The 13204-nt window shown below is 46.3% G+C and overlaps 6 protein-coding genes across 6 annotated transcripts; 3 read left to right on the top strand and 3 right to left on the bottom strand.

Annotated features, from left to right (window-relative positions):
• Positions 1 to 116: 116 nt before the first annotated feature.
• On the top strand, positions 117 to 1437 carry JR316_0003698 (Syntaxin-like protein psy1; the record flags this gene model as incomplete). The annotated part of the gene is made up of 9 exons (XM_047889469.1): positions 117 to 149; positions 208 to 318; positions 377 to 601; positions 655 to 763; positions 817 to 893; positions 941 to 1060; positions 1111 to 1196; positions 1249 to 1280; positions 1337 to 1437. The coding sequence occupies 9 exons, from the start codon at positions 117 to 119 to the stop codon at positions 1435 to 1437; spliced, it is 894 nt and encodes a 297-aa protein (XP_047751843.1).
• A 1866-nt stretch (positions 1438 to 3303) lies between these two features.
• JR316_0003697 (Spastin) lies at positions 3304 to 6955 on the top strand (the record flags this gene model as incomplete). The annotated part of the gene is made up of 5 exons (XM_047889468.1): positions 3304 to 3997; positions 4049 to 5533; positions 5583 to 5830; positions 5883 to 6357; positions 6411 to 6955. The coding sequence occupies 5 exons, from the start codon at positions 3304 to 3306 to the stop codon at positions 6953 to 6955; spliced, it is 3447 nt and encodes a 1148-aa protein (XP_047751842.1).
• Positions 6956 to 7045: 90 nt separating this feature from the next.
• Positions 7046 to 8337, bottom strand: JR316_0003696 (Non-structural maintenance of chromosomes element 1-like protein; the record flags this gene model as incomplete). Its single annotated transcript, XM_047889467.1, has 6 exons — positions 7046 to 7444; positions 7495 to 7597; positions 7656 to 7813; positions 7876 to 7982; positions 8012 to 8164; positions 8223 to 8337. 6 exons carry the CDS (start codon positions 8335 to 8337, stop codon positions 7046 to 7048), a joined length of 1035 nt encoding a protein of 344 aa, XP_047751841.1.
• A 301-nt stretch (positions 8338 to 8638) lies between these two features.
• Positions 8639 to 9478, bottom strand: JR316_0003695 (CDP-diacylglycerol--serine O-phosphatidyltransferase; the record flags this gene model as incomplete). The annotated part of the gene is made up of 3 exons (XM_047889466.1): positions 8639 to 9025; positions 9081 to 9306; positions 9375 to 9478. 3 exons carry the CDS (start codon positions 9476 to 9478, stop codon positions 8639 to 8641), a joined length of 717 nt encoding a protein of 238 aa, XP_047751840.1.
• Positions 9479 to 9669: 191 nt separating this feature from the next.
• On the bottom strand, positions 9670 to 11452 carry JR316_0003694 (DNA primase large subunit; the record flags this gene model as incomplete). The annotated part of the gene is made up of 8 exons (XM_047889465.1): positions 9670 to 9997; positions 10049 to 10197; positions 10256 to 10522; positions 10575 to 10712; positions 10766 to 10828; positions 10876 to 10996; positions 11045 to 11302; positions 11361 to 11452. The coding sequence occupies 8 exons, from the start codon at positions 11450 to 11452 to the stop codon at positions 9670 to 9672; spliced, it is 1416 nt and encodes a 471-aa protein (XP_047751839.1).
• A 378-nt stretch (positions 11453 to 11830) lies between these two features.
• On the top strand, positions 11831 to 13110 carry JR316_0003693 (Swi1-interacting protein swi3; the record flags this gene model as incomplete). The annotated part of the gene is made up of 3 exons (XM_047889464.1): positions 11831 to 12400; positions 12450 to 12572; positions 12628 to 13110. 3 exons carry the CDS (start codon positions 11831 to 11833, stop codon positions 13108 to 13110), a joined length of 1176 nt encoding a protein of 391 aa, XP_047751838.1.
• Between the last annotated feature and the right edge of the window lie 94 nt (positions 13111 to 13204).

Here is a 13204-nt window from a genome sequence, read left to right as displayed (position 1 = left end):
AACAGCATTCCCAACCTCTGCCTTCTGCTGTCTTGTACTGCCTCGTCGCGGTGAATTGCAAAACAAGGCTGTCATAGAGCTTTGTTGCATCTTGGCAAGTTCTCCACTTTCTGGCCATGGCTTACAGGGATCGTCTGGCCGCCTCACGGGTACGCAGAGTATTTTACAGTATCTCTTTCATTGCATCCCAAACTTGGTTTGTTTTAGGCACAGAGGGAGCAGCCAATCGAGCTTTCGGGCATCCCACAAGTCCAAACTCCCGTGACTGCAAGTACTCCTGGTGGGGGTCTCTCAGATCTGGCGGCGTTCCTGGCAGAGGTTTGTCTGCGCCAATCCTCGTTCAGTGACCCTCAGCTCATAATAGCACGCAACACAGGACACCTCAATACAGAATGGAATCCAGCAGATGAGGGACAATGTCGCCCAGATTGCAGCTCTGCGAACACAATCTTTAAACGCCATTGATGACTCCACCCACAACGCGGGAAGAATAGACGAATTGACCAGTGAAACACGTGTTCTGATGCAGGAACTAAAAGAAAGGATTCGTCAAATGGAGAGCACACCGTCTAGGCATGATGTGCAACTGCGGAATAACAGGGTGGGTCTAATACCCGCTTCTAAAACCTCCTTTAAAACGTAAACATATCACAGTTGGCCGTCCTTCGGACAAAATTTCTTGAAGCGCTGCAAGACTATCAACGCGAAGAGCAGGAAAGTCGAGCAAAAGCGAAACAGAGGGTGGAAAGGCAATTGCTAATTGGTACTGTGCTTCTTAACTCTCTAACTATCAATCTCTGAACATAGTGTGCTTAGTCAAGCCTGACGCGACGCGTGAAGAAGTTGCCGCTGCTATTGATGGCGGAGGTGGACAACAGATATTTGCCCAAGCAGTAAGCACAGTTATTTTGGCTATTTTGTGTTCTGATCCCGTCCATAGTTGACCAATTCGACACGGTATGGCGAGTCTCGAGCCGCGTATAGGGAGGTTCAGGAACGACAAGAAGACTTAAAAAGAGTAGAGCGCACTTTGGCCGAATTAGCTCAACTGTTTTCCGACGTACGCATTTCCAGTTCCTCACAGGACCAAATTAACATACTATGCTTCAGATGGCAACTCTTGTGGAACAACAAGACGCGGTCATTAACAATGTTGAGCAGACTGCCCAAAACGTAACAGTGGATACCAGAAAAGCGTATGTCATTCTTCCGAGTAACATCCGCATACCTCTAAACTGCCTTTCATAGACTCGAAAATACTGACCAAGCAGTTGTACATGGTAATACCCCCTCCTGACCGTCTGATTCGACCGAGACTGACCATTGCTACCTACAGCCCGATCTTACCGTAGGAGTCGATGGATATGCTTTGGAATTTTCGTGCTTGTTTTAGTCATCCTCGCAATTGTTCTCGGTGTTGTCTTTGGGAGGAAATAGAACTCTGATTGTGGAATATCTGTGCTACGGAATTTATCGTATTTATTCATTTGGACACCTTTGTATCATACCTTTCACCATTCAGTAATGACTTTACGATTTATCACGGATTTATGTTTCTTTTGCTTCTTTATTACTTCCTTAGCCCTGGGACCATTACATATGCAAGATTATGATAGTTCTGTGTTCCAGTTGCGTTAGCGAGGCCGAGAACATGCTTGAAGTAGAAAAGTCGGCCATCAAACAGGGAAGATGATGTGGCGGGCCGTCACGGTTTGGGCCTTGGCTCTTACCCTGCATCGTCCAACTTGAAATTTCCTGCCATCAACCACGGACATCCTCTTACTGCGGTGACAGTGCTACACCTAGCTTTCCTTAATAGCGGCGTCCAACTGGCCCGCGTTGTATACCTTCAAGACCGTAATTCAAGACTTATAATAACCGTATTTCCTTTAAACCCCCTCTGACGCCCCACCTGCAATGGCAAAGTCGAACTCGACGCGTCGCCGACGGCAGTCTCGCGAAATTGTCGACGCCAAACAGGCCGTTGATCTTGCCACTGCCCAGTCGTATTCGGAGAATGTATTCCTCTTTGTGCCCAATCTTATAGGCAAGCCCCCGCCAACGCAATTTTGACGCATGCTGTTAACGCATAACCTCCCTAGGCTACACGCGTGTTATCATGGCTGCATTCTCGCTGTACTATATGAGCCATCACCCTGTGTACTGTACTCTACTGTATGGTGTTTCATGTCTTTTGGATGCCGTGGATGGAATGGCCGCGCGAGCGCTCGGTCAAACATCAAAGTTTGGAGCAGTATTGGATATGGTCACAGATCGGTGTGTCTCCTTGTTAATTCCAGTTTCTGAGCCTACTAAAGGACGCCCTTTGCCCTTCTAGTTGCACCACGTCATGCCTACTGTGCTATTTATCCATTGCCTATCCCAAGTTTACACTTTTCTTCCAATTCCTTATCGCGCTGGACTTTAGCAGTCATTATATGCACATGTATAGGTAAGCGTGCCGGACGTTTCGGTGATGTCTGGTGGGTAGAAGACTTACACGGTTTATTCCTAGTTCTCTTGTCACCGGTTCCACCAGTCATAAATTGGTCACCAGTGAGGTCAGCCGTATCCTATGGATGTACTATAACGATTCGGTGTGTATCTCAGCCTAAAATCAACGACTGTCCACGCAATATTGACAGCGGCATATTAATAGCGAACACTCTTTTTTGTTTGCGCCGGCAACGAGTTGTTTTTCGTATGTCTGTATCTCATGAAATGGAACACCACACCGCTTGGCCTCCCACTCCTCGAAACCTGGACGTACCCAGAACTACTGGCTGTTCCCACTTTCTTCATCTTCGCTCTGAAGAATATCATTAATGTTGTCCAGTTGTGGAAGGCCTCAAAGATTCTTGTTGGAGTAGACTTGGCGGAGCGGGCTGCGGCTAGGATAGCACAGGCGGAGGCGTCGAGGAAGGCGGTAGAGTCAGATGAAAAGCATCATAGTACTTGAGAGCCCAATAGGTTTTTCCTTTGGACCTTTAGATATATTCTCTATACATATATTTAACAGTGAAGGTTATGTTACAACCTCTTCCAATATTTTGTGGACAATCTATAATTTTTTCCCATTTTTCGCTGCAATGAAATCATTGTATCTAGTCATTACAAACTCTGTTTCATGTTACAAGAAGCGCAGGTTGATGACAATTGTACGTTGAATGTTCAAGGTATAGCGCACACGTGATACACTGGCTAATAAATTACAACTCCATAAATGAAGCTTACAACTCTCTTTCTACTAACGCTACTCGTCGGATTGCACATCACAGCAAGATAGAAAGTCATCTCTGCTGAATGAGGTCGAACTCTTTCTTGCGCAAGTCGCATGCGTGGCTCAGACAGACTTCGACTGGCGCTTACCATAATACACCATTAACTAGTTCGCGGTCCCTGCGATACAAACGCCTTGGATTTTTGGCAAATGCACCCTCCTTTAACCGATCATTGTCGTCAACTGGATTACCTTCAGGTCATGAAACTAACGCATGGTGTACAGAAGAAATCAATGGAGCAGCAGAGGAATCTTCAGTCGAGCCTACACCCCCGAAAGACTCCGCCGTTGAGGACCTGGAGAAGACAATTCTAAAACCTAGAAGAATACGAACTAGCACATCCTCTCCCGGGAGTCCAAGGGAAGGGGACTCTGTTCAACTTCCAGCGGGACTAGATGCTGAAATTCTCTTTGCGCCAACCCAGAGTCAGATGGATGCGGGTGACAAAGATGCACTTCCCCCACCCGAAATATTCAATGAAGCATTGGACAACCTCATGATTACCCTCCACCCTCAGAATCAACATAGAGCAATGCTTGCGTCTGGACCCTCGACTCGACCCATTGAACCGACTCTTGGACTTTATTGTCCAATCGAGGGAGGGGACTACGTGATTGATAATACTGTTCGGGAGCTTGCATTTCGAACGGGTTCCGAGGTCCTGGTGCTCGATAGTGTACAGCTAGCAGCTGGGGAATGGGGAGCGTTTGGAAAAGGTGTGTGATGTTGTCTTCTATCTTCCCACAGTACCGAACCAACGTTTACAGGTGCAAGCGCGTTGAATCTTCCGGATAATCCACTACATTTTGCCTCACCGCCAACCTCATCACTGGCGAACCGTACCCGGAAGGCAAAAGAAGACCGAGAAGATGATCTTGAGGAAGATGAAGGGTCACAGCTTATGTTTGCGGCACCTACCAAGGTGTCCTTTACTTTGCCGAAAATCTTGACCTCTGCTGTTGGTCGCAATCTGTTGGCCCCAAATTCACGGAAACCATCTTCCCCATCAAAATTAGATACCTTCTTTGAAAGTCTTGTCAATATGCCACTACCTGCAGAAGAACTTGGAGAATCATCACTTACTGTGAAAAACCGTCCACGCCTCATCTACATTCGCGATTTTCCGACTTTAGCACCATCTTCCTCAACATGGTATCCCTCTCTACTCGCGGCTGTGCGACAGCGACGAAAGAAAATTTTGTCCCGTATCTCTAATACGACTTCATCCCCAGTGACAATCATCTTTGGTATGACACCGTCGGTCACACACCCCTCAAGTAGCGGAGCAGCGGGATTCAACGGCAGTAATTTCATAAATCTACTCAATAGTCGCCCCTTTGCCAACCCTTCAAGCCCTTCACAAATGACACCCGCAGGAAAAGCAGAAAATGCATTTGATTGGAGTGAAAGTGAGGTTGCGGAGGCTGCAAGGGAGAAAAGGCTCCGTTCAAGACTACGCAAATGGGCAAAGAATACGAGCTCTTTGCATGATGAATTCCCTAGTTTATCGGACTCCCCTGAGGGCGATAACTCCTCAAAATCGGGCATCGTGCTCATCGGTGGACCGGATTCTCAAGTTTCTTTGCCTCACATGCTAAACTTGGACCTCTCCTCAGAACCGTCAAGCGAATCCAATTCGCGGTTCTTCCGGGCATCTGTGCTTGTTCCAAGCTCACGATCAATATCCAAAGAACGGGAAATTCGCATTGCCAGGAGACGAGAAATCAATGAACTTATTATGCGGATGGGAGTCGGTGCAATTGGCGGCACAATAGAAGCGACACCAGCTTCCTCTGAATTTGCTTCATTGGATTCTGCAGGAGCTCCATCTTCGGATTCCGCAATTTCTGGTTCTTCGACGTCGAAAACATCAACAGGATCCATTTGGGAAACCTGGGGAAATAAGGTCGAAGTCTGGTCTGACGTTCGTAAAATCTCTGATCGGGCTATGGGGAGTGTTCTGGCCTCTCAGACTTCTTTCAACGATCATGAAAAGGTCACATTAGCACCCACTATCATACCATGGTCGGCAATCCGAAGTGCGTGGAAGTCGTGCTATTCTATGAACGACACAAAGAGGGACTGGATGAAAGATATAATGGGTAGTCTTGTGGACCGTGATGATGTCGAAGGAGAACAAGAAAAGGTAGAAAATGCTGGAACCGAAGGGGATAAGGTTGTCGAAAGCCTCAAAAATGACCCTGAACTTGACCAACACGAAGCTCGATTATTGCCTTGCATCGTTGATTCTGGTGGGTCTATATGTCTATCTTGCCGTTTCGATATTGAAGTATCTTTCAGGGTCAATAACGACGACATTCAAACAGGTCCACCTACCCAGTCATACAATCGATTCGATTCGCACGATTGTATCACTACCGCTGCTTCATCCTCACGCGTTTCAGCAAGGTATTCTCAAGGAACATACAATGACTGGTTGTCTTCTCTTTGGACCTCCAGGAACAGGAAAAACTTTGGCCGTTCGTGCTCTTGCCAAGGAAGCAGGATGTCGCATGCTTGCAGTGTCTCCATCGGACGTCATGGATATGGTGCGCTATTTCCTCTTTATTGTATAGCCGAGATTTGTTTATCAGTTTTTAGTACGTCGGAGAAGGCGAAAAGCTTGTGAGGGCAGTTTTTGCTCTTGCCCGAAAACTTTCTCCTTGTGTCGTGTTCTTGGATGAAATTGACGCTTTGTTTGGTGCTCGCATGTCTGCCCGTGATAGTGGAAGCGCCTTCGCTCACCGAGGTATCATCACGGAATTCATGCAGGAAATGGATGGCCTCAAGTCTTCCAAAGAGGATAACGTTATTGTCATTGGCGCCACCAACAGACCCTTCGACCTTGACGATGCAGTACTTCGTCGTCTCCCTCGCAGATTGCTTGTCGACCTTCCTGGCGAAAAAGAGCGCAAAGGTATCTCACATCTTTTAATATTTTCATCTAGGTCTGCTGACCTATCGATATCTGTAGAAATCTTGAAAATTCTCCTCCGAGATGAAAATCTGGCTCCTGATCTCAGCATCGACGCCCTGGCAAAGCAGACTGACGGATTTTCTGGATCGGACCTCAAACGTAAGCCAATTTGAGCATTATCACTATTACCAACAATACTGACCATGTTGTAGACCTGTGTGTCTCAGCAGCTTTGGATTCAGTCAAAGAGCATATGCAACTGCCTTGGGTATCGAGGCATAATGTAACTGCAATCAGTGTGACAACGAAGCGCTCCGTTCCTCTGGATGCCGTTCAATCAACCCCTCAGACCGACTTGCTTCCCGACTTACCGGCTCCCCTTGATATCTCTCCTACGATCCCATCCGACGAATTAGTCGCGCCTACTGAGGCGCAGGGCGTTCGTACACAAGAGATTTTACCTACACCCACCCAGGAACCAGTGCTGGAGAGTACCGCGGAGACACTGCATGCGACTCCAGGAATTGTCGAGAAGACACGGACTCTTCATCTTCACAACTTTACTCAAGCTCTGAAGGAGATTACACCTTCGTCTTCTGAGGCTTTGGGAAGCCTCGCTGATCTGAGGAAATGGAATGACGAGTTCGGTGAAGGTCGCAGAGATAAAAAGAAACATCAGGTTTGGGGCAAGGGACGTTTTGGGTTTATCAACAATCATCTGGATAAACCTGGCGACAGTAGGGTATCCAAGGAGTAATTTATTAACGACTAGATCATGAACACCAGAAAGTAAAATATAGTCTATAATACGGGTACAGTATATTGCGCAACATTAAAACGTGTAGTATCAATGCCTTCCACTTCTGCGCCGCTGTGTTGGTTGCGTTGGTACGTCTTCTTCGCCGCCCACATCCATATCCGCTCCACGACGTTCTTTTTTGATTTCAACAGGCTGTTTGGAAGCTCCTTCAGCAGGCGCAGCGTTTTGCGTTGGCTCCTCCAACTCCTCCAATTCTTCGTTTTCATCTCCTTCACTCGGAGTGGTTGTCCGAGTGCGCCTTTGGTTATTTAAACCGCTATAAGCGCCTTCTCCAACTGGGACCAAGGGATGGTCCCTTGCGTTGGCTGGCCAAGGAGCGCTGCATGAGGGGCAACCCCCATGCCTTCGTCGATAAGTTGTGAAGCAGTGGAAATGTAATCGGGCTTTACAGTTTGCAGTGTGGCATGCAACTCCGCGAGTCAAAATCTAATAAGAATCAGAGATTAATATCAATATAAAAAAAGAGCACCGCGTACCTCCATGCAAATTGTACATTCAAGGATTTCGTCAGGGTAGTGGGATTTGAGATAAGGCTGTAGTTCAATGAGAGAACGAGTGGAAAGAGTATAGCGACCGGCCCTGATGAAGAGGCAAACATCGAAAGTCTAATTAAAGGTCCCAATAGAGCAGCACACACCTGCTTTTTAGTAGCCATCCTTTCTGTACAAAACTTGCTAGGATGATCTCTGCTTGTATTTTGGTAACGGTCGTCAGCCCAATCGCACTAGGCTCTCTGAGGGCAGCCATATCGGATATCACAAATGATTCATTTGGTGCCAGCATGATTTGTTCCACCTATTATGTTTTAATGGGAATTGCTGAACAAATGGTTAGAGTAAAATCGAATTTAAACGTACAATCGCTTTGAAAAAGGTGATCTCTGGAGGCGTGTAATCGGTAGCGAGCTGCGCGACCTCGTCCCCTTTCAAATTAACCTGAAATACAGATGATTTGAATAGGTATGCTATGAACATTAGATAAAATGGAATTAACTTGCCAATGCATACATCTCTTTACCAGTCGTCTCGTCACGTAATGTGCGGAATTCCAGCTCCAATTTATCCAATGAATCGTTAATTTTCGAAATAAAAGCCTCCCAGGATTGCCTATCTTGTCGGTGGGGAATTTTTAGGGTACTATCGGAGTCTGATCGCGGTGAAATTAGCTTTCTCCAAAGACGCGCCGAAAGCTAAATCACGCAAACCATTTACAGCTTTGATACATTTTCCCCAAAGGAGTTGAGCAAGCTCGATTGACATAATACCGCGAGAAAGGACAGCTTGGAGAAAAAGTCGGTCGACATCACCAGGGGTGACCATGATATCAAGTAAAAAGAGATATTGTACAAGGTTGGTAGAGGTTAAACACGCGTTTGGCGTGATGTTGAAAGACAGATATCAAAAGACGCGCCTGTCACGGGAGAGCATGCTGTAATTTATCGTGCCAAAATAATCACGCTTGCCGTCGGCAACGGAAAACCAATTGAAAGTGAGTACAAACTACGGCGTAGACGCCATGGTACGACATGATAAAGTACTTCGTAAATAACTGCTGGTAAAGAATCGTCGGGTACTTAATAACCTTTCACGAAGTGCAATATTTTCCGTTCGCTGAAAAAAATCAGGGTTTGGGGACCCTCAAAGTTTTGCTGACCATGGCTGCAGCCCAGAATGCGAAGATGAAGCTGACCAAATGAACTTCGCCTCGTCCTCCCTTGACACCCCATAAAGTAGTGGTGCCCCATGGGATGCCTTGCTGCCCTTCAATCCAACCTTTCTTTGCCCAGTACGAAAGGACACCGACCAGTCCAAGAGATGAAGGAATCGGAAGACCCTCAAAATATTTCGCTTTTCCTCCGTCGTTTTTGGGAATGAGAGCAACCGTTGCGTTGAATCGTGCAAGACGAGCAAGACCACAGCAAATGAATCCTGTGAGTATCACCGTATCAAGATACGTTCTGAGCCCTACGACAAATGCAAGGAGAGAGGGAGCAACTCCAAATGAGATCTGCCAGATCATTCAAGTAAGATCAAAAGATTCCAAGTGAAGGGAAGTTGCGCACCAGATCTGCTAAGCTGTCCAATTCTTGTCCCAACATACTGCTCGACTTTCTCCACCTTGCCACCTTTCCATCCATAAAATCGAACATGAGGCCGGCTAGTGGAAAGATCATGGCGGTCCAAAGGTATTCCGGGTCGTTCGTCAGGAGGTAACGAGCTGATGAAAAAATTGAGAAAGAGCCGCAGACGCCATTCATGATAGTAACAAGGTCGGCAAGTCGGAAATTCCTAGAGAGAAAGAATAGATGTTGCGACATCAACTTGTGCAAAGGTTTCTCCACAGTAAATCTGCTCACCTAACAAGCGAAAAGTGGCCATCTGTGTCCTGGTACTGGTGCAAGGCCGTAGTTTTGAGTTCGTCCATGTCTGGGGTGGTCGTCGAAGATTTTCGTCGGGACATTATCATAAGATGGAGGTGGTCAAGAAAAGGGGGTCGAGCCGGTTGATTATGCGTCAGTACTATTCTAGTCACCGCCGTCGTCACCAACTTGTCACAAAGTATAACACATGCATCAAGACTCGACAAGGCAGGCTGTGCATTACATGTAGACTCATATAAATAGCAGGCTATCACACTAAACTAACAATTCTTCACGAATCAACAACCATAGCTTCACTTGACTTCAGCAATTCCATACTCTTCGCCGCGTATTCGTTGGGATGAGTTACGCTCTCTCCATTACCCAGACCTTGGCCCTTGCTCACACCATTTGAAGCATGCGTTATTTCGTACACACGAGTGCATGCCACATGGAAGTGCTTGGTGTTGACGGCAGCCATTACTTCTCCCAGATCTGACTGCCGAAGCCCAAGCGGCGAATATGCCGATAGGAGTGCTGTTTGTAAATTTTCGGGGGAATATGTTCGGTATGGGCAACCATGATCCGAAGCCCCGGAATCCATGAGCAGTTGCATGCAACTGGGAATTACATTTTAGTATTGTAGCAAAAACGGGCAAGTGTTCTATTACCTTCGTGCGGGATAATTTACCCTTTTACCCTCTAAACCGTAGTGATGGCGAATGTTATACTTGTACTTTTTGTTGAATTGGTCATCTGTAAATCCGCTGAAGGATTTCCGCCAAAATGCCACGGACTCCTCAATCGACAAACCCAAGACCTTGAGTTATAAGAATAAGGGATCTGCAAAAGGCACGATAGTCATATTTATGCCTCACCTTCAAGAACAATCCGTACTGTTGACGTCCAGCATACTTCAAGTGATGATCCCTTTGCAAGGTGCTATGTAAAGTTCTCATACACAGTGGGAAATGTTTCTTCGCTAAATCATCAATTTGCTCAGCTTTAAGTTCATCGGAATTTGTTTGGCCAGAGTTATTAGCCCAATCTGAGGAGATGCCCGATAAAAAGCCTTGAGAAAGGTTGTCAAGAATAGGTACAATCCGCGTGTCTTCGTCTAAACGAGGCAGTAGACGAGCTGTCGTCTGAATAATTAAATCAGAAATGGTTCTCTGCTTCATAGATTGGGACAGTCACCTCCAATGCCTTTTCTAAACGGACTTCAAACTCCTGAAACACGATACTGGATAGCTCACGACTGGGAACGTATGCCCAGCCACCTTTCAGGACGACTTTGCGTTTTTCCACGAGATCTGGAACCCGTGTCCATTTTACCTAGTTTTTTTGTGAATAAGTGCAAACACGTTGATTGATAGAGATTAAAAAACCTTATAGTATTTTTCTGATTTGCGGTAATCCTTGTCTACAGATAGTGCTTCGTTAGGATCGACCTAGAAAACATTCGTAAATGTAAATTCAAGTACAGAAGGCTACGCACCGGTATCCAGTTAAAATCTCGTGAATTGAGAAAAGCCTCCCGCTCAGTCGCTATATCCTCGTCGTAGCGAATTTTGAACAATGTTGTCTCTGCTTTGACAAACCTACGCCTCAGATCCTCCCTGTTGATCGTAAGCACGGTCCAAGAGAGTTCAGACACAGTCACGTACGAACGGCAGAAAGCTAATCGCAGCACGAAATGGCTAAGGTGATCTCTTCGTCTCTGAGCGTCTCGTTCGAGGCTTTTGGTCATGGTAGGACTCAGAGGAAGATATTTTGAACATTGAGCGGATGTCACTTGTTTGGTTTCCTCCCAGGACCTATTGCGGGCGGCGGATGATTCGATTTCTGCAAGTATGCGAAGGCGGTCCAAAGCTGACGTTTCAAAGTCTTCAATGGTAACATCAAACGTGGGTGGCTCATCGTAGCTGTTGGTAGGAGTGATTAAATCGACAATTCGAATCGGGGACCTTTGGTGAGACTCACAAGTTGAGTGTGAATGGGTATTTAAGAGTGCCAAAATTTTCGACCTGAAAAGAGCCATAATCATTTGACGTGCTCTGACCGCCTTTAAACATGGTTTATAGAAGATCACAGGTTAATTGAAAGATATATGGCAGAGATGGTGAGAGTCGGGTGTAAAGAAGGCATGCGTCGCGTCGACGCGTCAATGTATTCTGTCACATTGTGACCAAGTCACTGTTCAAATCTCACGATCTTACCTTATCTTTCTGTCTTGTTTCTAGCGATTTTAAGGATCTAGAGCAGATAAAGTATATAGATAGATAGAGACCATATAAATCTGGTAAATAAGCTTGAATAGAATATTATTTCAAGGCTTTTTGAGCATCGACAGTGTGCCGGCTCCTGTGTGGAGAACGCGCCCCATCACACACATCTCGGTCACATTTTAACTGCATCATGCAGATACAAATAAACGTAAATAACGCGCTCTAATGGACCTCGACAACATATGGGACGAACCTATACTCCAGGACTCTCCAAAGCGTCCCAAATCTATTGTAAATGAAGATGATAGCGAAGAAATTCTGCCACAACCAACGAAGCGCCCTCGTCAGGCGTTATTTCTTGCCGACTCGGATGACGATGATGTTGAGGTACCACCCAGTAGGGTCGTGCAGAGAGCGCCTCCAGCGCAAGATATAGATATCGACGCGCTTTTCGCAGATATTGATAATGAAGAAGAAGTTGGAGCCTTTCAACCGCTCGCACCGCGTCTCAGCGACGCAGAACTAGCACGACAAGCTGAGGAGCGGGCAAAACGAGATGCGCCTCTGCCATTTACGCCCCATCAGATCATTCCAAGCAGTTCTCCCCAACGAGATACTGGGAATCCAAATAGAAGCAACTCAAAAAGTGGAACGATGGATGATCCGGATAAACAAGAGAAAAAGGAACGCCGCAAGCTCGCAAAACTCGACGAAAATCGATTACTTAGTAAATCGGGGTTTCCAGAACTTATTAGGATGACCAAGGACTTTAGAATGAAAGGAAAAGGCCATGAGGTAAGTTATTGTCACTTTCATCACCCTGGTGCTCTGTTCACTGTACTAGGCAACAGATTTAAATCGGCTACTTCAGACATACCAATACTGGACGCATCAGCTATACCCTAAAACCCAATTCCGGGACACAGTCGAGCGCGTTGAAAAGCTTTGCCATTCACGTCGCATGAATGTGAGCCAAATAAATAATTCCTACGTTATGATATATTTTGTGACAGCCTCTGTAGGTGGCACTGTCGGTTTGGCGCGATGAGGCACACGGACGGCCAAGTAAGCAAACCAACACCAGTGAGGGGGAGGATAGTGAAGACGAAGATGGGCAATCAAAAAACCAAAACACAAGTCCCTCTCGTGCATCGTCGCCGCCTCTTTCTGCTCCTCCATCTGAAGGGGACATGTTGGAACGACCTTCCCCCCAAAGTTTCGAAGCCCCACCCAATTCTGGTCGCGACGAAGACGAACAAGAAGATTTCTGGAGATCATTAGATGAATTCAACAATGATACCTCGTCCGAGTCCCTACCTGTTCCGACGACAGCACCCAGTTCGACTATGGATGAGGATGAAGAAATGTGGGATCTCATAGACGAAGTTGAACGGGCTGAACAAGCTGCCAAACAATCGGCCAGCTCCAATGCGGCGGCACCTTCCACAGAGCCTCCAGGGAACCATAATCTGGAAGAAGACGAATGGGAAGATATGTATCTATAAATTGATGTAAATCCAATCCATTATTATAATTCATGTACAAATGACAATATATATATACCTACAATTACAATAAAAATAAGAACGAAGAGCAGCA

The sequence above is a fragment of the Psilocybe cubensis genome, chromosome 3 (assembly GCF_017499595.1).
Source record: "Psilocybe cubensis strain MGC-MH-2018 chromosome 3, whole genome shotgun sequence".
NCBI lineage: Eukaryota > Fungi > Basidiomycota > Agaricomycetes > Agaricales > Agrocybaceae > Psilocybe > Psilocybe cubensis.
Note: the sequence above shows the minus strand (reverse complement) of the source record. Positions and strands in the feature narration are given on the sequence as shown.